The 24,973-nt window shown below is 41.9% G+C and overlaps 1 protein-coding gene across 4 annotated transcripts in view; it reads left to right on the forward strand.

Moving 5' to 3' along the window:
* The window catches only part of TFEC (transcription factor EC), a 258,336-nt gene extending 245,561 nt beyond the window's left edge, over positions 1-12,775 (forward strand). For all 4 annotated transcript variants that reach the window (XM_029616393.1, XM_029616391.1, XM_029616394.1 and 1 more), the window contains 2 exons: positions 6,622-6,769; positions 11,167-12,775. In XM_029616393.1, the coding sequence (XP_029472253.1) occupies positions 6,622-6,769; positions 11,167-11,520 (502 nt within the window). In that variant the 3' untranslated portion in view covers positions 11,521-12,775. The remainder of the gene's footprint in view (positions 1-6,621; positions 6,770-11,166) is intronic.
* The last annotated feature ends 12,198 nt before the right edge of the window (positions 12,776-24,973 follow it).

Here is a 24,973-nt window from a genome sequence, read left to right on the forward strand (position 1 = left end):
TTCAGTGCCAGGAAAAATAGTGGAAACTATTCTAAAGATCAAAATCACAGAGCATAGAGAAAAACATGGTTTAATAGAACACAGCCAGCATGGATTTTCCCAAGAGAACTCTTGCCTCACAAATCTGCTAAATCTTTTTGAAGAGGTTAATAAACATATGGATAATGGTGAACCGGTAGATGTAGTGTATTTGCATTTTCTGAAGGCGTTTGACAAAGTCCATCATGAGAAGCTTCTAAGAAAACTATAAAGTCATGGGATAGGATTAAATGTCTTTTTGTAGATTGTAAACTGGATAAAAGAAAGGAAACATAGAAAAGGATTAAATGGTCCATTTTCTCAGTGGAAAAATGTAAATAGTGGAGTACCTCAGGGATCTGTACTTGGACCGGTGCTACTCAATATATTTATAAATGATCTGGAAAGGGATACGATGAATGAGGTGATGGTTTCCGGAAACACTTTAACACCGAATCTCTACTCCTATCCCTATCCGATCATCTCCTCAGAGGCCTAGGCCAAGGCCGCAGCTTCCTCCTTGCCCTCCTCGATATCTCGGCTGCCTTTGACACCATCAGCCACCATCACCTCCTTACATGTCTAGAAAGTATTGGCATTTCTGGACTAGCCCTCACATGGTTTAAATCATACCTCTCTAACAGAAAGTTCTCTGTTAAAATAGGAAACAACATTTCCACACCACACCCTCTACAACAAGGAGTACCGCAAGGCTCATCTCTCTCCTCTACCCTCTTTAACATCTATCTCACCCCACTCTGCCAGCTACTATCTGAACTTAAGCTCAAGTTCTACCTCTACGCTGACAATGTTCAGATCATTATCCCCATCCACACCTCCATCTCTGATGCCCTTGATCACTGGCAAAACTGTCTTACAGCCATTAACTCACTGCTCACAGACCTACACCTTGCCCTTAACACTAACAAAACGGAGCTCCTCCTCATCTCCTCTCAATCCTCCCCCACCCACCCTCAGCCCAACAACCCCAAGTCTAATCTCATCACAGCACAACCCTTTGTTAAGGACCTCGGTGTCTTCCTCGACCACCACCTAAGTATGAAACCTTACATCAACTCCATTCTCAAAACAGGTTTCTTTAAACTTAACGTACTTAAAAAACTCAGACCCCTATTGTATACCCAGGACTTCCGCACAGTAATACAAGCTACCATAACATCCAAATTAGACTATTGCAACGCACTCCTCCTAGGGCTACCCTTCTCCACAATAAAACCCCTACAAATGCTGCAAAACGCATCTGCAAGGCTCATCACTAACACACGTAAATACGAAAACATTACCCCCATCCTCAAAGACCTACACTGGCTCCCCATTCTATCTCGCATTCATTACAAAACCTTAACCATTATACACAAATCCATCCATGCCCACAACTCCAATTGGCTCGACTTCCCCTTCAATTCCCCACAGTCCACTCGCACCACCAGATCCACCAACACGGGCACACTACATGTTCCCTCTTTGAAAACTGCCCACCTCTCCTCCACTCGCGAGCGTGCTCTCTCCATAGCAGGCCCCTCTCTCTGGAACTCCCTCCCTGTTCACCTGCGCCTCGAACCATGTTTATTCAAATTTAAAAAGAAACTAAAAACCCTACTATTCAAACAGGCATATCCAGAATAGATTCCCTCCCTCCCTTGCCCTGCACCGCCCCCTGGTGACCACATCTTCCTTATATTAAGGAACTAACCACACTGTTAATCTATGCCTGCTACTGTTATGCTATTTATGCTTGCTACTGTTACGTTATTCTGTCTTTCCACACTGCTCCTTGTTATCCCCCTCCCAGTTCACTCTCCCTGTTAACATGTAATTTCAAGCCTTTTTGTTTCAAATGTAAACCGGTATGATGTCTCCACTAATACCGGTATATAAAAGTTTCTAAATAAATAAATAAATGCATTGCTAGATCAGCATACAGAAAATGTCTTCCACAAGTTTTGAACATGCTTGCAGAACTGGCATAGATAGGTGGAATGATGACAGCAGCTCTGCCATTAAACATGTATTTTGCCCAGGGAGGAAGCAGGAGGAACAGGCAGATGTGATAGTTACAGTAGGGTGGGATAGGGGGAGGCAAGAGAGAAATGCTGGGAGGAAGTAGGGAAAAGGCAGGAGGCAGATGCTGGAGATGGGGAGAGAGTTAAGAGACAGGAGAGAAGATACTAAGGATGGGGGAGTTTAAGAGACAGGGGAGTGGATGCTGGGAATGAGGAAGTAAGATTTAGAAAGAGGATGCTAGGGATGAGGGTGTTAAGAGGCAAACATGATGATACTGGGAACAGGGAGAATAAGAGGCAGGGATGCTGGGGAGGGTATAAGAAACAATGTTAGGGGTAAGAGGCCAGGGAGAAGCATAAGAGGTGTGTGTGTGGGGGGTGGGGGCAGATCCTGGGGAGAAGGGAGCCCGCCCCTGCCACTCACTTGTAAAAAAAACTTCTGTACATCTCCATCTCTGATGTTATTTATGCCAAGGACCAGGGGTTGGGGCACCATTCATGAATTTTGCCCAGGGCACTATTTTCCTTAGAGCCAGCCTTTCCCATCACCATTCACGGGAATCTTCCACCTCAAGTAAACCCAAATCCTGGAAAAAGGATTCATTCCATACTCTAAATTGGTGGTTCCAATAATGCCAAATTTATTGCACACAAAACAGGGTATCCAAGCAATTCCACAGGCTTGCACAGTTCTCAGACAGCAAGTATCAAAACAAAACAGCTTAGCAGCAAAACATACTCCTCAATATAGGGAACTGATACCTGACACAATGCAGCACAGTTCATCTGAGAAAATCAGTCATTAACTCCATCCTGAGGCTGAAATAAATGATGAGGCTTGCAAATAGGCTGCTGTCCTTGATGGTGTCTGCATAATTCCTCCAAGGGGCTCTTCCAAATGGAGCTAGGCCATAAGCCTAGGAGTAGAGTGTAAAAGTTGCTCCATAGAAAAAAATGTACTTCCTAGGTTTCTGTACCAGTGAGGAAAATCACACAGCAGGCAGGCTAAAGGTGGCAAAATGATCACAGAAATCAATGATCCCTGCAACACTGCATGTCTCCCCCTTTAATACCCATAGATGTCACTTTGTGACTTCATCCAGTCTTAAAGGCACAAGTACCATCTTACACCAGCTACTGCTGAAAACAATGCATCCTCTTACCTCATATGGGTAGAGGTTAAAGGGGAACAATATTAGTTGTCATAGAAACTAGAATTAAGACCTAGGCTGTACAAGTATTCTGCAAAATTCACATATGTGCAATACTATTCATTAAATACTTTATTGAAGAGTTTCTGTATGAAATCCACCAGAACTACTATATTTCACCATCAAAATAAATTAAAAGCAGGGTGGTGGGTTATAAATGTATGCACTCAGTGAACTTTGACTTTTTTTTTTTTTTTTTTTACATGTTCTACTAAAACAGTTCTACTAAGTTCTATGGCAAAAAATATTTGTGGTACTAATTATTTTTGTGAATTTTCTCCATAAAGGTAAATATCCAGATCCTTGGAGTTTTCACTCTGAATCATTGTACTTGCAGTAGATAATGCCTTCTTGTTTGGCTGCCTAGGTCCAAAGTCGTCTTTTTGTTGAAATCCTTATGGCCTAATTTTTTTGGAGCAGACAGTTCTCCCTTCTCCTTTGGGCTCCCAGCTCAAGGAGAACCAGTTTCTACTGGGGCTATAGCTCCATGTGCTTTCATTCATAGTCGAGGGGTCACTACGTGATGGCAAGTGCAATTTAAATGCTGGCACCTCTTTCCTCCTGCAGCCCAATGGTGAAATATCTAACAGCAGATGTTCGAGCCATGTGGGGATCTATAAATACAGATCTTTACAGTTCATTCAGGGGCTGCAGAAGGAGGTGCTGATGTTTAGAATATAGCCTGACTGACTTGAGGTGCCATTAAGGGCAGAGGGAGAGAAGGAATGCATAAACTGGAGGAGGAGTGTAGAAAATGGGACAAATAGGATTGAGGGGGAAGAGTAGGGGGAAATGGGAGGCAGGAACTGGGTGGGGGGGGGGAGGAACAGTGGAAGAATGGTAAGTAGGGACTGGGGATGTGGTGCAGGGGAAGAATGGGATGTGGTGACTGGGGTACAGCATTTGAAGAATGGGATTTGGGGACTCGAAGAGAGCAGGTACTGGGGTAGAAGCCAAGAGAACGGGGACTCAGAGAGCAGGGACTTGGATACTGGAGGTAGGGGGAAGACCTGGCACTGTGACACAGAGCTGGGCAGGCAGAGCAGAGACTTTAGAATGGTGAAAAGCAGGCCAGAAGTGCCTATTTGGACTGGCTGCACGGATGGCTGATTATTTGTATATAAGAGGACATTGTTGTTATTTGATAATCAAGTTGTAAAAGGGAAACATCCTAGGCCCGTTGCTGGAGGATTTGTAGTGGATGCAGAGTCTATGTTACAGAACTGGAGGTGCAAGATTAGTATTGAGTTTCTATCCCTTTCTGTAGAAACCCCATATCTATACTTTGCTCCCATATCCAGGCTTTACTCCATATCCATACTAAAGAATTGGTTGAATGATGCTATCAAATAATTGTAATGGTACTTTTACTGGATGGTTGCAATTTGCCAGGTTTTTCTTTTAATTGTACAGAAGGTCCTTGGGATTTTTTCTTATTGTGTCTTTTATAGCCAATTTGAAGGTGGGGGGGGGGGGGTGGATGTGTGTGATGTGCGGAAACGTCTCTTTGTCTTGACACCCCCCCCCCCACTTAACTTGCCCCCATCATTACCCCCCCCCCCCCCAATATTTCTGTCTGAGGTGCCACTGCTCACAGTTTTCTGAGAGGTGTTTTTTTGCCAGTGACAGTCCTCAGTCGGCGGCCACAGCTAGGCTCCCTTCAGATCCCAGCATGCTCTCACCTTGAGTAGTACTGAGTATTAGGTATCTCTATTGCATGATAGCTGGAACTCTGTTTTCCTCCTTGGAACTGTGAACCTTGCCGCCACAGCAATCTCAACCTCTCTCACCCTAAGAAATGAAGTCACACTCAGAAATGCTCCTCCAGCCCCAACTCCCGACTCTGTGCTTTCCACCTTGCTCTGCTGTATGGCAGGAATAGACTTTTTGAGTCTGTGTATCATGTTCCCATTCTGGCCTAATTCAAATCCAGCTTAAAAACTCACCTTTTAGAGGCTGCATTTAAATCTTGACCCCTGATTCTCCTGATCATAGCTTTGTTTTCTATAATAAGAGGCTTTAGGATTTTTGTTTATTTCTCCTGTATTTTTGCCTTGATTTTAAGCTCTATGTCGCAGGAGCTGTCTCTTATATGCATTTCTAGAGTATGCTCTACCCACAGAGAAGAGTGGCCTAGTGGCTAGAGCAGTGGCCTACAAACCACAGAGACTAAGGCTCAAGTCCTACTGTTGCTCCTTCTGACTGTGAACAAGTCACTTTGCCTCCATTGTCTCAGGTACAAACACAGACTATAAACGCTCTGGGGATAGGGAAATACTTACAGTACCTGAATGTAATCCACTGAAAAGTGGAATATAAAAAAAAGTACATCTAGTAGCACTACAGAAATAATAGTAAGTGGCAGGAGGAGTTGATCAGAGTGCAAATTTCCTGCCCAACAGTGTACAATGCTGCTGCTGAGCATCAAGCCAGTCCCTGGTGAGCTGTTCAATATACAGATCTTCAACTGGGCAGTGTATGTTTCCTGCAGTATAAGTTCAACCAGTGCCTGTGTCTCCCCAGTGGACTTTGTCCTTTGTAAATGAATAAAACCTAAACCAGGGATGGCCTGTGAGGGTTGGCTAAAGAATCCAGTTGGCATTAGACCCTAATTGCATAAATTCTGCAGTACATGATTATTTAATTTAACTGGAAATTTTATTTAGCGCTGCAAAAATATTGATGGGCTGGAAACAAATGCAAAACATTTGTTCAGTTTCTGTTTAACTATGCATGTAGAGGAAATATTTTTGATTTACTTCCTTAGATCACAGAAATACATTAAAAGTTTCTCTGGATGCTTTGCTAGAGAAGTTTGTCTTATTAAACTTTCTAAACTATAACTTTCCATGTTATTCGCTCATTGGGGGGTTAGCATTCACCACAGACATTGTCGTCTTATAATCATTACAGCAAACCTTATTAAAAAAAAGCCAGGTAAAAAGAGCAATATATTTAAAAAGATCTTAAACATTTTAGACAAAGGTCCTTAGCACAGTACATTTCCTAGGTCATTAATGCAGAAATACTACATGTAGATTTTAATCTGAAAGTTAATAATAAAAGCAATTTTCACTAAAAAATATAAAAACTGTAATGGTAGAATCATGACATTGCATTTAGCTCACTCACAAAAAAGTCACTTTATTACTTTCTCTTGACACTTATTTTCATTCTGGGATTAATTTTACTATATAAGGGCTTCTTAACTATTCTATTAAAATTTCCATTCAGAAGCAATAATATCTGCAAGTGAATAATAGTCATGTAAATCATAATTTCAGGTTAATGCAAAAGATTTTGTTAAGTTCTTATGAATTCTGCTGATGCGCACATTTATGAAAAGAGGTTATCTCTCCATTCTACAGAGATATGCGCTGGAACAAAGGAACAATTTTAAAAGCATCAGTAGAGTACATCAAGTGGCTACAAAAAGAGCAACAGAGAGCGCGGGAGCTAGAACACAGGCAGAAGAAATTAGAATTGGCTAACAGAAGACTCCTGCTTCGAATCCAGGTCCGTTGGGTGCCATTATGAGCTGCGGAGTTTCTTTTAATCTTGTCAATCTATCTCATTTATTCTTCACTGATACTAACCATGGTGATGACCTTCAGTAACGGGAAGCACGTCAAATGTCTCCAATAGTAGCAAAATTGAACAAACCTCGACAGGTCCAGGGCTTTGTATCATTTTCATGGTATTTTGTTTATAAGTTGCACATAAATTTTTGTCACGTGTTGATACCTTGATGCTGAGAGAAATTATGTATGTATCTAACTATATATTGTTTTCCAGGTATGATTCACCCATCCATCTTCTGTATTCTCAGCTTTGCACCTTCTTCAATGTGTCTTCTGAAAAGCAAGCATTATCCCACTTTCATGCTTTCTTCTTCCTAGTCCCCTTCTTGTGGGCAGGGCCATCACCAGGGGTGGGTAAGAGAGCAGCCGCCCAGGGCACAAAACCCTTGAGGGGATGAAAAAGTATGAGTCTGCAGCAGATGGAAAGCCAGGAAGAGTGCAGCTCTCTTCCTTCCATCCAGATTGGGCAGGTGGAGAGAGCGAAAATGACTGGGGATTAGAGTGGAGAGGGCTGGAAGGAAAGAACAGAGATGAGGGGGGGAATGAGGAAAAGAGGATTTATATTCAGACAACAACCAACAAGGACTGAATTGCAAAGTCTGGGTAAACAAATAAGCATGGGAGTAGCTTGCTTATTGTGGCAGTTACTACCCCTAACCAATTAAACCGGATACTTCACTTTGAATGCATATCCAGCGCAGCTCACTGTTTGAACGACAGGGGGGAATGAAGAAATAGGATTTACATTCAGTCAACAACCAACACGGACTGAATTGCACAGTCTGGTTAAACAAATAAACGTGGGAGTAGCTTGCTTGTTGAGGCGGTTACTACTCTAAACCAATCAAGCCTGATACTTCACCTTGAATGCATATCCAGCGTGGCTCTCTGCTTCAGCGGCAGGAGGGGAATAAGGAAAAGATGATTTACATCTAGACAACATCTAACAAGGCATTGATCTGAGCAATATGAGAATACAAACACCAGGGTAACTTCTCGTTACGAAGGTTTCTACCCTCAAACATTAAGCTTTATACTTCACTTTGATGCAGCTCCAACACTGCTCTCTGCATCAATGGCGGGGGTGGAAGGAAATTGGAATAAAAAAGTTACCAATAAGGGCCCTGAACTCAGCGGTCAGGGTAACAGAAAGGTATGGGAAAATAAATGTGAGAGCTTGCTGAGCAGACTGGATGGGCCTGTTGGTCTTCTTCTGCTGTCATTTCTATGTTAAGCAGAAGGATGCAAAAATGTTTGACTGCCCTGGGCATTAAAATGCTTAGTTACAGCTCTGCCTCTGGAATCAATCTCCCCTTAATATTTAGGAGTTAAAATGCATTCTTCAGTTTTGATCCTGGAGAAAGACTTTAATTTACCTCAGTACTTCTATCTTCCTTGTGATCACCTTCCCATTGCTAATTTGCTTTGTCTGCATAATATCCTTTTTAGTCCTTGTAGGCATTCTGGATAGGGGCACCACATAAAAACCTTAAATAAGTAAGCAAATCAATTAATTTATAATCATTTATTATCTTTTGCTATAATGCATGTGATCCACATTTTTCTTGTGGCCTTGGAAGAATATAATCTGAAAAGATAAACCTTATCAAATTCAAAGAGAGAGATATTAATTTCAATGTCTCTAAAACACTAATATGTAATGTTTGACTACAACAGCCATGCTGGACAGAGCTCTAAGGGACCTATGCATTAATTATCATTAAAATAGACATAATAATATATATTACCTACCCGTTTTAATGCCAGCTGTACATTGGTTTGTAAATTGCAGTGCATGAAACTAATAAGATGCAGAACATGGCATTATTATCATGGTTGCATTAAATACAGTTTGACCATTGCTACCTTGAATAGATGTTTTCATGATAACTGGCCCAAAAAGAAAAGGCTAGTACTTTCCCCCTCCTCCTTGCCAATTCAGAGTTAAAGTTGGGAGTCCAAGGTCCTCATAACCCATATTCTTTTTTGCCTCTTTAAAGTGAAAGTTAGACTTCTGGATCCCCCAAATCCCCCTCTTTCCCTCCCCATCCCAAAGTTAATGTCAGGCCTCAGATCCTCAAAATCCTCACCCTTCTCCACTCCACCCCATCCTCAGAACCCCACTCACTGGTCAAATAGATGTCTCCCCTCTCCTTGGATCTTCACTGGAAGGAAGGAGTCAGTTTCCAACCTGTGTGGCCATTTCTAAAATTTATTTATTTATTTATTTATTTATTTATAATTTTTATATACCGAGGTTCAATTAACAAGATTAATTATCACTTCGGTTTACATTACAACCAGCAAAATAACAGAGACAAAGTCTTGTTTTACAATGAACAGTGTAGAATAACCTGGATAAAAACAATGAACAGGGTAGAAATAACCTGTAAAACATAAAATGGGTGAAGCAAGTATAGAGAATTGGGTTTGTATAACTTGGGTGAAAGCAGGGAAATTAAATAGGGGTAGACTGTGAAGGCCTCAAGTTGGATAAAATGGTGGAGGTATTGGTGAACTAGTGATTCCAAGTACTTTTGCATGCTTTAAAATATACCTACCTCCCCCTTTCATTCTGGGTGCTTTTTTGCGCTTTGTCACAATTATTTTTAATGTAAAATACATGCATATTTATTTATTTACTGTATTTATTTACCGCTGTTCCAGTGGGCACAGTGATTTACAATTGAAGCATTGTTGAAAATAAGACAAACAAATCAAATTTAATATAATTACTTGCATAATAGCAATATTGTTTATAAAATGGATAGACAAAGTATGCATTTTCTTGTAGTGGAAGTATTTGCTATATTTTCAGAACCATAATATGTGGCAATTTATAAACACTGTGCAGCTCCCACTTCCACTTACTCACACAAATGCTTTTCTGCGGAGAGGTTTGAAAGTTAGGCTCTAAGCTTTTTATTCCCATAGTCACTGAATGAGAGAAAAGCCTTAATCAATCATGACCTTATTCAAGGTGTTTTTCACTGGGGATTTTTCCAAACTCGGAACCAGTTCCATTGTTTACTGGAGTGAACATCATATGTGAACTTACTCCTTCAGAAATAGGATCAGAGCTGGTGAAAATTCTGGAGATCTCAAACATTTACAATATTTCAGGGGTACAAGATTGAAATATTGGGAATGAGCTATTTAAACTGAATTGAGACTTGAACAAAGAGAGATTCCTTTTTTATTTTGATCTAAATACATTTACCCATGTTCTATGCCTCACATAGAAGAATGACTGTAAGGACCAAGTAGCAGAGTGCATATACTAACCCACAGAATTGAAATGGCCAACTGCTCCAATTTATTAATTATACCTGTATGTCTCAGTAATGGCTTTAAGCAAAAATCAAATGACTGCATATATCAAACTATTTAAGTTTAGTTAGCATATGAGCAAATTTACAGGAAGCATGCATAAGCATGAATACTGTACTGTATTTTAACACAATTTTCTAGTAAATTTAGCACCTATAAAAAGTACTGAATTGGCAGCACTAGAAAACAAAGTTCTCCATAGAGCAGGTACAGCATGGCCAGAAGTATCATGAGCTACCCCCCACTGCCCTGTCAGTGTGTCTTAACCCTTAGCTGGTGAGACTAACTGTAAAGGTTAAAGGCTAATTTAGTCTCTCTATGCCTGTAAAATTGCTGGCTTCTATGCTGAGACAGTCAAGCTTGGTGTCAGTTAATACACAATTGTGATGTGGTATTTTGGGGATTTGCCCTATTTCTAACAGAATAGAATCAGTTGGCCATTTGGACACTTGCTGTTTTCTTCCTTCCCTTCCCTATTTTAGGACAAAAAGTACAAAGCATTAAATTAGCCTTGGGGCATTCAATGAGATGCTAAATTAAGTCATACCATTGGTCCATATGACAGCATGTGGCTTTATTTAACCTGACAGTTTGACATGGAAGAATTAATTTTAAAAACCATCAGGTAAAATATCTGCTGTCTTTTCCAGTGGCAAACAGCAGTCCTGAACCTTTATGAGTAATTAGTGAGTAGAAATGTCTGCAATATTTCCCCATCACCCAGGAATGGTTCAATACTATGTAACTGTCATATCTCCTGCACATTCATGCTGCCTCCACTCAACAACAGAAGTGGATTGACGTTTTTTTCACTCCTCATTGTGCTCTTTGCTGTTTATCTAGGAATATTTTATTTTTTGTCTACAATATTGTAATATGACTAATAATGCTCATTCTTCTATAGAGAATATAACATTTTTGGTACCCAACTTTTAAGTATGAATTTTTTTTTTGGAATTCATATTTATTCAGTCTTTTTTTTTTTTCCCTATAAAACTGCAGGAATTAGAAATTCAAGCCCGTGCACATGGTCTACCAATGTCATTGCTCAGCACAACAGAAGTAACTTCCTCAGTCATCAAACACCAGACGTACACTAAGGAGAATTCAGAAGACTATTCTCAGCATATGTCTGTGGCACACGGACCTAGCCCTGATCTGTGTGATAGGTCTGCCAGCTTCTCCGATCCCCTATCACATTTTACAGATTTGTCGTATAGTGCAGCTTTAAAAGATCAAATATTGGAGGAAATGTCTCCTTTTGGAGCAGATCCCTTCTTATCTGCAGTGTCACCAGCAGTGTCCAAAGGGAGCAGCAGAAGAAGTAGCTTTAGCACTGAGGATGATGGACTATGAAAACAGACAATAAATAAGTAGATCAGCAAAATCAAAACATGTGGATCTAGGTTATACAAGCGGGTGCTTGCTGTAAATCTCATCAGTATGATTCTGGATGAACTACTAATATGCTATCAAAAACATTTTTATTTCTGAAGATCAGATACTTAACAGCAAAATGGCATATGAGCAGGGAAAAAATTCATTTTATTTTGCTCACATTTACAATGACCTGTATTTATGGAAATAAAAATAGCTACTAAAAGAAGGTTTCTGGAAGCAGCAGGGTCTTCAGACAAGGACCATAACATCATGGGCACATTAATTGTCTCCTGGGCACACTGCTGCCACCTATCAAGCAGCATTACTGATGGCTCAGTGACAAGTACACCATACTTTCTTGTAAGAAGCCAGCATTCAACATCAACTTTACATCCTTGAATATCTCCTAATGTTTGCTGCAGTTAAAAGCAATACCATAAACTATCTGGGAATAGTATCTACAAGTGTAAATTAGAAATCAGGTCCTATTTTAAAATAAAAAACAATGATAAAAAAGTAAAAATGAAGAACAAAACAATAATAGTCTCATGTAAAACAAAAAAAAAATTGTAATGATTTTTTTTTACCATAGATGCATATTAACAGTGATTCACAGATTTTTACATTATTGTTTGTAATGAAATATCATGAAAATTAGCCATTACGTTTCTGGGAAGGGGAGGGGGAGAACGCATCTGGGTTTTAGGGGGTGGATAACTCATGGGAATTGCACAAGGTATCAGAGCATTTCCCTCTTGGTCAATGGTTCTAAGTCAGTTTAAATCATTTGTAACCAAAAGTCACTGCTGTCTGAAAACTGGTGATCATGTGCTGATAACCTTGATCCAGTTTCGAATGGATGGGTGTCCATAGAATAAACCCACTACTATGAGTTGTCATAAGTTGATGTCAATCTTGGCAGTGTTGATAGAGATGTCAAAGACTTGTTAGGCATAGATACTGACTTAGTCTCCCACCCTTAATAACGGACCCCTTTACTACAGCGCTATACATATTATCAAGGCAATGTGGGGAAGCTTGTACATATGGTGAGGATAAATGGAACACTTTGACTTCTAGTGTTGTCAACCTGACAGCATTCTTGAACTCTGACTTCATTTAAAATGTTTTATTAGTTTCATGAACACATGTCAGTTTAAAAATATTTGCATATATATGTTGACAGTTTTTGACTATCCATGCAAATATTTAAGTTATGACTCATGATTTTCCAAAAAGACAGAAATAGGCCAACTTCACCAAATGAGTTGCAAAAGAGCTGAGTTACATATAATCCCCACAAAATATGATATTTTAGTCTGCCATGTTTCATATTTAAAAAGTAAAAACCAAAAGTGTAAAGTCCTAAAAAATGTATAAAAGACATCTTAAGTATATTCTGGAGGTAACGTCTATCACATGAGCCTCAAAAGTGTGGAGGTAACATCTATCACATGAGCCTCAAAAGTGTGTATAAACAATTACATCTTTATTTTTCAGGAACAGTTTTTTTGGGATAGGTAGTTTTTTACCTGATTCTTTGGACTTCTAACTTACTTCTAGAGTCATCAAAATGCTATACATTTGCATGGATAACACCTGTGTTTATAATAATAAAATTTCCACTTTGCTTAGGTAATGTATTGCATGCTGTAACACTTGTATTTTGCTGAGAGAGCAAGAGAGCCCTTTTATAAGGCCTTCACAGTATTCAACTATTTATATCACTATAGGAGGGCCAGCTAACTCTAGGTGAGGTTTTGGTGGTGGTTTAGGGTTTTGGGGCCAGTTTGACATGCAGAGGGAGACGTACGGACAGCACAGCACACCTCAGTGAATATTTGATGTCATTTGGAGTGAGAAAAATCTCACAAAGATGAGATTTCTACAATGTTCTCTCACACTAGCTTGATGGACTCTATAATAGGGTACTATCAAGCTAGGGCGAGAGTTTGAACATTGTAGAAATTTCTGCTGTTTTATATTCATTTCCAAACTCATCTGCCCTATTTTATATTGCCTCAAGTCATTATATCAACAACTCTCTACCCAAGCCCATGCACAAGGACTTCCTTCAGAACCCCACAATCTTGTGCCCTATGCTGCACTAGAAATGGTACAGAGAAGGGCGACCAAAATGATAAAGGGCATGGAACGGCTCCCCTATGAGGAAAGGCTAAAGAGGTTAGGGCTGTTCAGCTTGGAGAAGAGACGGCTGAGGGGGATATGATAGAAGACTATAAAATCATGAGAGGTCTAGAATGGGTAAATGTGAATAGATTATTTACTTTTTCAGTTAATAGAAAGACTAGGAACAGGCCATGAAGTAAGCAAGTAGCACATTTAAAACAAATTGGAGAAAATTATTTTTCACTCAGTGCACAAACTCTGTAATTTGTTGCCAGAAGATGTTTTAAGGCAGTTAGCTGGGTTTAAAAAAGGTTTGGATAAACAATTGGAGAAGTCCATAAACTGCCATTAAGCATGTTAACTTAGGGAATATCCAATGCTTATTACTGGCTTTTGGTTCCAATTCCCTTCCACCATCAATGCAGACATCTCAGTGTTGAATATTCTGAGAAATTTAAGAGTTGATCCAGGAATCAAACCCAGGCCATCCACAGGATAATGAGCAGCACTGCTATTGAGTCTCCAGGCTGGCCTCATCCAGCTTAATTTTTAAGATGTTTACTGATGTGATTGGGTCTGTTTTCAGCTATTGTCATCCTCTATAGTTTTAAAGGAAACAGAGTCCCATTATTTTATACCATAATATAGATTTGAAACTATAATGATTTTAATGAAAATTCTTCTCCTTTCTAAGAGTAGCCCCCTAATACATTTTCACACATTGTTGAATTATTTTACTTAATGCATATTATTTTGTTGGACCAATAGGAGCCACCACCCAGGAAAAAGATCTAGGCATCATAGTGGATACTACTTTAAAATCATCGGCTCAGTATGCTGCAGCAGTCAAAAAAGCAAATAGAATGTTAGGAATTATTAGGAAGGGAATTGTTAATAGAACGGAAAATGTCATAATGCCTCTATATCGCTCCATGGTGAGACCGCACCTTGAATACTGTGTACAATTCTGGTCGCCGCATCTCAAAAAAGATATAGTTGCGATGGAGAAGGTACAGAGAAGGGCAACCAAAATGATAAAGGGGATGTGCCAATTTTTACAGAAATATTTTTCTTAAATTCGGCAAGGGGGTCCCCAGATACATTCATGCGTTCATTCTTATTCATTTCCTGGCTAAAATTTAATTAACTACAATCCCCCCCCCCACCCTCCTGATCCCACCAAGACTTACCAAAACTCCCTGCTGGTCCAGCGGGGGGTCCAGGAGCCATCTCCTGCACTCATGCCGTCGGCTGCCGGTATTCAAAATGGCGCCGATAGCCTTTGACCTTATGTCACAGGGGCTACTGGTGCCATTGGTCGGCCCCTGTCACATGGTAGGAGCAATGGATGGCCGGCACCATCTTGTGCTCCTACCATGTGACAGGGGCCGACCAATGGCACCAGTAGCCCCTGTGACATAGTAAAGTCAAAGGCTATCGGCGCCATTTTGAATACCGGCAGCCAACAGCGTGAGTGCAGGAGATGGCTCCTGGACCCCCCGCTGGACCACCAGGGAGTTTTGGTAAGTCTTGGGGGGATCAGGAGGGTGGGGGGGGGGGGATTGTAGTTAATTAAATTTTAGCCAGGAAATGAATAAGAATGAACGCATGAATGTATCTGGGGACCCCCTTGCCGAATGCAATGTATCTGCCCCCCGACAAATACGAATACTGAATGCAACGTATGCCATCCCTCTGCACATCCCTACAAATGAGTGGTATTTTAAGCCACTAGTCTTGTACTCACTTTAACTGTACTTAATATAAATCTCAAAAGATGACCATTCAATAAATTATTACCACAACAATTCCCACAATCCCTGAACCACAATATTTGAACTCTCCCACTTATGGCCAAATTTTTAATTGCCGGCGCGCACAAGAACCGGGAGATACACACGTGGCAGGACTGTGCACACTCCGCGATAAATTTTCCAAGCAGCCCGGTCATGTGTGTATCTCCAAGTATGCGTGGAAAAGCTGGGTTTGTAAAAAGGAGCGGGCCGAGGGAGGGCCGGGGTCTGGGCAGAGGTGGGGTGGAGGACAGCGCCTTCAGGTTCTGTCTTGGTGAAGCGTGCGCTGGCACCCAGCCAATGTGTGGAACTTACTTCTGCTCGGGAGAGCAGGTATATTCCAAAATAAAAAAAAATTATGGTGGTTAAGTGGGGTTTAAGGGTCGGGGCGGAGAAGGGAAAAAGGGAGGCAGGGTAGGTAGGAGGTTAAGGAAGTTCCCTCAAGTCCGCTCCTCTATTAGAACAGACTGGGAAGGAACTAGGGAAGGCCTGATTGTGTCGCTATGCAGTTCTAAATAAAATTTCCCGCTTGCGTATGCAAGTCGGCACATGCGTGTGCCAATATAAAATCGGGCACACATATGCGCACAGGTATGCGATTTTAGAACATGTGCAAACTTCTGCATGTAAACTACATGCTGATTATGCTCATAATTTTTTAAAATTTAAGTCACCTGGGCAAGTTCATTCCATGTTCCTGAAATGCCCATCCTTGATATGCCCCTGTTCCATGCAGTCAAATTTACATACATTATAAACTCATGAGCATTATTTTAGGTAGGGCTGAAAATCCACTTAAGTGCATATGAATAACTTCTGCATTTAAGTCTCAATAAAGCTTTTGAAACTTTGCTTATATGTACATAATTCAAATACATAAGCCTAAGAAGACTTGTTTCTTACACGTCATTTAACTATAGAAAGCCTGTAAAATGTAATTGCTCTACAATTGCTGAAACTCAGACTTGCTTTAAATCTAAAAACTGTATAGGCATTCAAATATTTGCTATGGAATATATAGCAGTTATTCATTTTTATTTTTCATTGTTAATCATAGCTTATTTTTTTAATGAAATATGTATAGTGGATACATTATATGTGCCAATTTTTACAGAAATATTTTTCTTAAATTCTCATTTCATATTTTCAAATATATACTTTTAAAGAATTGTATATTATATACTACTATATGTCCATTCTGATGTCTTTCTACATAAATCCTTTAAAAACTGCACTTTGAAAACAATATAACATGATCCCAATTTATAAATAGTTAACAGTTTGAACCTGATTCATTAAGCGCTAGATTTTTAAAAAGTCTGAGTGGCCAGGATAACTGGATCACTTTAACTGGTTATCGACAGGCAAATTTTCACCTGATCATAACTAGCTAGATGTTCTCCTGAAAATATGGTTAAATCTAGCTTGTCAAAATATAAGACCAGCAAAGTGTAACAATCTTATAAGTCTATTTATTAACCTGTGATAGTTATTACCATTGTGTGATTGCTAGCAATGGGGCCTATTCACAAATAAATTATAGTAATGTTCATTACTACATTATAGCAGGTTAGTAAAAGACTCCTTAAATGAAAAGTGGCACTAGCCAGCTAATTCTACTCTCCCATCTGCCCGCCCCGTTCAGATCAAAAGATTTCTGTGGGCCAATGGACCCACCCATAACCCCCACATATATGACAAAGTCATTCAAAGATAGCATAAGCATAGGTTCTAAGTCCTGCTGGGAGAGGAGGATCTGGGGCTGAATACACTTCTGTAAACTTGCGCTGGGCAATGAGAGGATATTTCATGATCCTGAGAGGGGTCGGTTGATGCTCAGGGAGGTTGGATATTTCTGGCTGCCAATAGGGATGTGAATCGTTTTAGGACGATTAAAATTATCGTCCGATAATTTTAATATCGTCTTAAACCGTTATGGAACACAATACAATACAGATTCTAACGATTTATCGTTATAAATCATTAGAATCGTGAGCCGGCACACTAAAACCCCCTAAAACCCACCCCCGACCCTTTAAATTAAATCCCCATCCCTCCCGAACCCCCCCCCCCAAATAACTTAAATAACCTGCGGGTCCAGCGGCGGTCCGGAATGGCAGCGGTCCGGAACGGGCTCCTGCTCTGAATCTTGTCGTCTTCAGCCGGCGCCATTTTCCAAAATGGCGCCGAAAAATGGCGGCGGCCATAGACGAAAAAGATTGGACGGCAGGAGGTCCTTCCGGACCCCCGCTGGACTTTTGGCAAGTCTCGTGGGGGTCAGGAGGCCCCCCACAAGCTGGCCAAAAGTTCCTGGAGGTCCAGCGGGGGTCAGGGAGTGATTTCCCGCCGCAAATCTTTTTCGTACGGAAAATGGCGCCGGCAGGAGATCGACTGCAGGAGGTCGTTCAGCGAGGGTTCCGGCGCCTCGCTGAACGACCTCCTGCAGTCGATCTCCTGCCAGCGCCATTTTCCGTACGAAAACGATTCGCGGCGGGAAATCGCTCCCTGACCCCCGCTGGACCTCCAGGAACTTTTGGCCAGCTTGTGGGGGGCCTCCTGACCCCCACGAGACTTGCCAAAAGTCCAGCGGGGGTCCGGAAGGACCTCCTGCCGTCCAATCTTTTTCGTCTATGGCCGCCGCCATTTTTCGGCGCCATTTTGGAAAATGGCGCCGGCTGAAGACGACAAGATTCAGAGCAGGAGCCCGTTCCGGACCGCTGCCGTTCCGGACCGCCGCTGGACCCGCAGGTTATTTAAGTTATTTGGGGGGGGGGGTTCGGGAGGGTGGGGGATTTAATTTAAAGGGTCGGGGGTGGGTTTTAGGGGGTTTTAATGTGCCGGTTTTTCGATTTTTCAATTTTTCGATTTTTCACGATTTTTAACGATTTTTCACGATATTTTACCCCCCCAAACGGCAACAATACGATTCCCTCCCCCTCCCAGCCGAAATCGATCGTTAAGACGATCGAGGACACGATTCACATCCCTAGCTGCCAATGACCTTTAAGAAGGGTGGGGTGGGATGGGTTAGCATTACCATGGCCAAGATGTGTTTCCACCAGCAGGAAATGATTTGCATTCCTGCCACAAGTAACGTCTGCATGCTACCGGCCACATTAATAGCGTAATGCGGAATTTACAGGGAGGTTAACTTTCAAACAACTTTGTGCAGCCCCATATATGCTCAAATATGGCTGTGAGGAGATTTACACCATTATTTTATAACCTGTGCCTATGAAGTATATTTAGATTGTAAAATACATATATGTCTACTCCCAAAAATAGGCACATAGAATGGTTATGCATGAATACCTGCAATGCATTGAAAGCATGTATTTCAATGCAATGAAAGTATATACTTTTCCTACCTATTTTAAAAACACGCATGTGTATATTTTATGCACAAAAAATATCATGACTTGCTTATGTAATAATCTGTTTATGTGTGGAAGTCAGTATATTTTCAAACATGTGCTCGTAATTGAAATCAGTTTGCCGAAACTTCCACCAGTTCACCCAGTCCTTCTCCAGGTCATGGAGACCCTTCTAGTTCTTCACTCTGAACTCTCCCCCGTTTATTTATTTTTTATTTATTTATTTAAGGTTTTTATATACCGGCAATCATGAGCACATATCTTGCTGGTTTACATGGAAAGGGAGTGCATTAAATACAACAACTAGAACTGTGGTGATCGAAGGAGCAGTTACAAATAACAAGGGTAGCAGAACTTGGATAAGAAGGAAGAGATAGGAAAGAATAAACGGTTAAACGGTATACAAATAAATTAAATGCTATGTAAAAATGGCATCATTAATGGCTGAATATTTGAAGTCCTTGGTTTGTATCTACCCACTAGGGGTGTGCATTCGTCCTTGGTGTGCAAGTCCTTGGTTTGTATCTACCCACTAGGGGTGTGCATTCGTTTTGAACTTAAATGTAAAACGCTACTTTTTTTTTTTTTTAACTTAAAAAAGTGATGAGGCGAAAACGATCGGATTTCCAACTTATTCAACATAGCTATGTTGAATACGTTGGAAATCGCGATTGTTGATCCAAAATAAAAATGTAAACCCCTCACCTTCCTTAATCCCCCCCCCAAAGACTTACCACAACTCCCTGGTGGTCCAGCAAGGAGTCAGGACACCATTTCTGAACTCCTTTGCGAGGAGCACGTGACATCGGCGCCACGTCGGAGTGACGCAGCGTCACGTGATTCCCCGCGGGTTCACTCCGGGACCCTCGTTTGACCCAAAAGGAACTTTTGGCCAGCTTGGGGGTGTCAGGAGGCCCCCCCAAGCTGGCCAAAAGTCACGTGACGCCGCGTCACGTGACGCGGCGTCACTCCGACGTGACGCCGACGTCACGTGCTCCTTGCAAAGGAGTTCAGAAATGGCGTCCTGACCCCGCTGGACCACCAGGGAGTTTTGGTAAGTCTTGGGGGGGGGGGGATTAAGGAGGGTGAGGGGTTTAAATTTTTATTTGCACATATGGACATAGACTCAACTTATGGAATTCTCCATATGTCCATATTGACCGCAAATGACCTCCCCTTTCGACTTATGGACTTATGAACATAAACTTTTGGTCTGCACATCCCTATTACCCACACCTTCCACCCAACCAATAGTAAACAACAGAGGAGTCTGATATCAATTAAGCAAGATACATGTAACCCCCTTTTTTTAGGGAATGGTAATTCTCTTCAGGGTACATAACTAATTTATCTATTGGGGCTGCTCTGGCTAGCATTTCACGGCCCACACTGCCTCTCATTTCTGGGGGGGGGGGATTCTTTTTGTGGGGGGGAAGCTCTCGTTTATGGCCCAGACAACGAAAAAAGGTTGCCAGTGAATACAAAGGTTGCCAGTGAATACCTTTGAACTGCAAGTGCTTCCCATGATGTGCGATGCAGTAAAGAATTAGACAGGGCCAGGACTGGGTGTCAAATAATAATTTACTGATTCAATAAATTAAATAAAGTCAAATCGCCCAAAAATGAGTGCACATCTGACTGTTGATACAGACTTTTCTGCACAGTAGTTAGGCATCCTTGTTACAGACATCTGGGTAGAGCCCATAGTGCTTTTAAATGTGCATACTCTCCCAGCAATGGTCATGGTAGAGGCCAGATTTCCCTCATGAACCACAAAGATCCGCATTTGGCTCATGAGCTGCCATTTGAGCATCCTTGGACTAAGCAATTTATTGAGGCACGAGCTTTCGAGGGCTAGAGTTCGTTTCAAGAGAAGCATTAAAAGTTTCTGTTTACCCCAAGGACTGTAGGTCTAGTAGAAAAGGTAGATACCACCCACTCCCACCCCACCCTTAATCCATCTCAGGTAGCACAGAAATTGTTACCAAATTTTAAGCAATTTTCCAACCACAAAGGTGAATTTTCAAAGGAGTTACACGTGTAAAAGTAGCACATATGCATGGAAGTAGCTTGTACTTGCATGCATGCTATTTTATAAACATCAGCAGTATGCATGCATTTTGGTTCCACGCGCACAGTTACCTGCGCAAAAAAGGGGTGGCCTGGGGCATTCCAGGGTGCGGCCAAGAGGAATGCATGAAAGTTGCTAATTTTGTAAGAGATTTATGGGAATACATTAGGCAACTTATTTGCGCAGTGTTGCACCTGCTAGTTCTCTAGCGCAACTGATATTAGACTCGTCTGTTATCTGCTATTGTTCTGTGGGAGGTCTGGGGTTCCTGGGGGAAGTTCAGGGTGAAGTACTAGGAGGGTTTCAATGAATTGGAGATGGACTGGGTGAACTGGCAGAGGTATCGGCAAAGTGAAGATTTCAACAATGTGCACATATTTTAAAATATACAGACTTCCACACATAAACAGATTATTACGTAAGCAAGTCATGATATTTTTTGTGCATAAAATATACACATGCATGTTTTTAAAATAGGTAGGAAAAGTATATACTTTCAATGCATTGAAATACAGGTTTTGATACAAGCAAGTGATTTTTTTTTTCATGTGTAAAATATGTTTCTTTATAAAATAGAGAAAGTATGTGCTTTCAATGCATTGCAGGTATTTGCATGCAACCATACATGCATTTTATAATCTGTGCATACCTGATATGTGCAAGTTAAAAAATACTGTAGTAGATCTCTGCGTGTCCATATACGCTTATATATGAGGCCACATGGAGTTATTTGAAAGTTAGCCTCTTAATCCCTATAGTTTGAATTTATCCTCTGTCCCTGCTAGTACTTGGCTTTCTTTTAGTTTCCTATCTGCCTCCTCATTCCTTTTCACTTAAAAGTTATTCTCTGTTCTTCTCACAGCTCTTCTCTTAGTTTATCTCCCTTATTGGTCTATCTCCTCTCCGCCCAAGTCTTCTTCACCTCTCTTCTACTCTTAAATTCCTTTCACTAAATCCCTCACCCTAGCTCCTCAATTTATAACCTCCTGTCCTCTCATACAGCTTGTATCCCCTTTTCCTAGCTTCTTTCCCCTTCTCTAACCATGCACCTCTCTCAGCCCTCTCAGCTACTCTTGCCCTCACAGCCTAGGTCTACTTGTCTCACTCTCCCATAGCTCTGCTATCATCCCTTCTTCCTTTTGGTTTCTCTCTTCCTCTTCTGGCCAGAGTTCCTCCCCTAGAGCCTCATAGCAATATTCTCTCCCACAGATTATCCCCTTTGGCTTTTACAACCAATCTTTACATCTCCCAGGTACCATTATTTTCCCCACATCTTCCCGCAGGTTTTTCAGTCATTCTCTCATCTCCCCCATAGCTCCTCTGTCATCCCTCCTAGCCCTTCTCTTAGTCCCTTTATCACCAGCCCTTCCCATTTCACTGCATCTCAGGACAGATCAAAGGCAGGAAGCCTGTCTGTTCTTCACTGCTGCTGCTCTCTAGGGATCCCCCTGTACCCCATTGGTCAGGTAATCCACAGCCAGCCAATAGGCTGCAGGGGGAGGCAAAAGCAGTAGCAGAGGAAACACAGGGACGTCCTTCCTGTTCTCCCCTGCAGCCCAATTGGCTAGACATTCCACAGCCAGCCAATAGGCCACTGGTGAAAGCAGGAAAAGTAGCAGGGAGACAGAAGCACTTCCTTCTTGCCCTCCCCCTCAGCCTTGCAGCAAGGAGCCCTCAGCTTCTTATACACAGGAGAACAGGAGACAATATTGGAGGTGCTCAAGCAATCACACCATCTACAGAGTTGGAACCTGAGAACATGGACCCCTGATTCTTTTAATTGCAAAAGCATTAGAGTGCTGAAACAGATGATAGGGAAATTTACAAATTGTTCATATTCAGACAAAGACTATGGGGTAGATTTTATAAAAGTACGCCCGCGCGTACTTTTGTTCGCGCACCCGGCGCAAACAAAAGTACGCCGGATTTTAATAGATACGTGCGTAGCTGCGTGTATCCTTTAAAATCCGGGGTCGGCACGCGCAAGGCTGCCCAAAATTGGCAGCCTGCACGCGCCGAACCAAGCAGCCTGCCTCCGTTCCCTCCAAGGCCGCTCCGATTTCAGAGCGGCCTTGGCAGGCGTAACTCGCGTGCGCCGGCCAGCTAGCCGGCGTGCGATTCCCCGGCCCGGGAGCTGTTTCGGAGGCCTCGGCCATGCCCCCGAAACGCCCCCAGGCCGGAACCATGCCCGCGGCCCCGCCCCCGTATATCGCGCCATCGGCATCACGCCCCCAACATGCCCCGACACGCACCCCAGGAAAGCCCCAGGACTTACGTGTGTCCCGGGGCTTGCGCACGCCGCCGAGCTTATGCAAGATAGGCTCGGCGCGTGCAGGGGGGTTTGGGGCAGGTTTTTGGGGGTTACACGGGTAACCCTTTGAAAATCTACTCCTATGTGCATATTTTTACTTGTATGTTTTGCACCAGTACTTGAAGTTGAAATTATGCATGCCTTTTCTCTTTGAAATTTCCTATGGGTGAAAGTGTGTGCGGTCACGTTACTCCTGCTTTTAGTGAAAGTAGAAATTTGCTTGAAAAGTACATGCAAGCACTTTTCCTAAACTCACCTCCGGGAACACCTCTTCTTAATGCAGCTAAAAGTGTATGTGCTATGGAACAATGTGTGAACTTTTAGCAGCACACACACACACACACCAGGCTGCCACTCTTTCCCACGTCATCCCATGCAGTCACCCCAGTCACTTCGCTTCTCACTAGTCCCACCCCATTCACAACAGGCTGTCTCTCTCTCACCACTCTAATAAGTCTCTCTCCCACCTGTCACCCCATATAGCCACCCCAGTCACTCCCTCTCTCACCAGTCACCCACCCACACACACACCAGACTGCCTCTCTCTCACCAATCACTATCCCAACCATTCTCTCTCCTATCTGTCACCCCATACAGTCACCCAATTCACCCCCTCTCATAACTCACCACTCCAGTCTCTCTCCCATCTGTCACCCCATATAGCCACCCCAGTCACTCCTCCTCTCACCAGTCACCCCCCAACACATCAGGCTGTCTCTCTTTCACCAGTTACTATTTCAACCAGACTCTCTCTCACCCTCCACCCCATACATTCACCCCAGTCACTTCCCCTCTTACCAGTTACCCCCCCCCCCCCTCCAAACATAAAGGCAGACACCAGGGGAATTAAAAGTATGCATGTACCACAATGCCAGGACCCCTTTCCTAAAATTCAAAGGGATTGGATACATTTGCATTACATGCTTTTGCATTTGCTGACTAGAACTTGATGGTATTAAATATTTATTATATCAATTGTTTGTTTACGTTTGTTACCAGGTACTGGACATCCTCCCACAAATACTACCTTGCAACCTTGGCAACACAATCAAGTAACTATAGGAATGATTAACTATAACTCTAGCTAACAAGCTGCTCCCCCAAATGACACTTTTTAACTGATTGTTAACATTTTCCGTTAGTGCTCACTAAGACAAAATACTAATTTTTATGAAATTTCATCTTTTTTTTTTGTTTCATGGTTCTACTGTAAAAAGATGAAATAGACAATTTTTTTGCCATTTTTTATTTTGTTTAAAATGAATGCACATCTCTACTACAGGGTGGTTCGTGGAAAAGTAGCCTGCCTCCAATGTCACTGGTATTGGAGGTGGGCTACTTTTCCATGGGCCACCCTGTATATAATGTGTTGTCCATTAAGGTACAGAGCAGGTCATATACAGGCACATGTAAGTAGGATTTAGCAAACAGTATGGTTTGTGAAGAAGGCAACTAGAGGCAATACTGAAGGTCCACAGTAAGGAGCTTCTTCTTTAACTCTGGATGTCTTATTTACCAGCATACACAGAACTTTCATTGTAATGGCATAGTGCATATGTCTTGCATGCTCCTGAAGTGGGACAAATAGAATGTGGCAGGGTATTGGAGCATGCAAGGTCATGTGGAGAGCAAACCATTTCCCTTTGGTAACATTAACACAAAAAACACACAATGAAAGTGCACCACCAGAAAGTTTATATTTCCAAACAGTCAGCACTTTATTAGCAAACACATGTAGTGCACTGTTTGA

Source organism: Rhinatrema bivittatum, chromosome 9 (genome assembly GCF_901001135.1).
Source record: "Rhinatrema bivittatum chromosome 9, aRhiBiv1.1, whole genome shotgun sequence".
NCBI lineage: Eukaryota > Metazoa > Chordata > Amphibia > Gymnophiona > Rhinatrematidae > Rhinatrema > Rhinatrema bivittatum.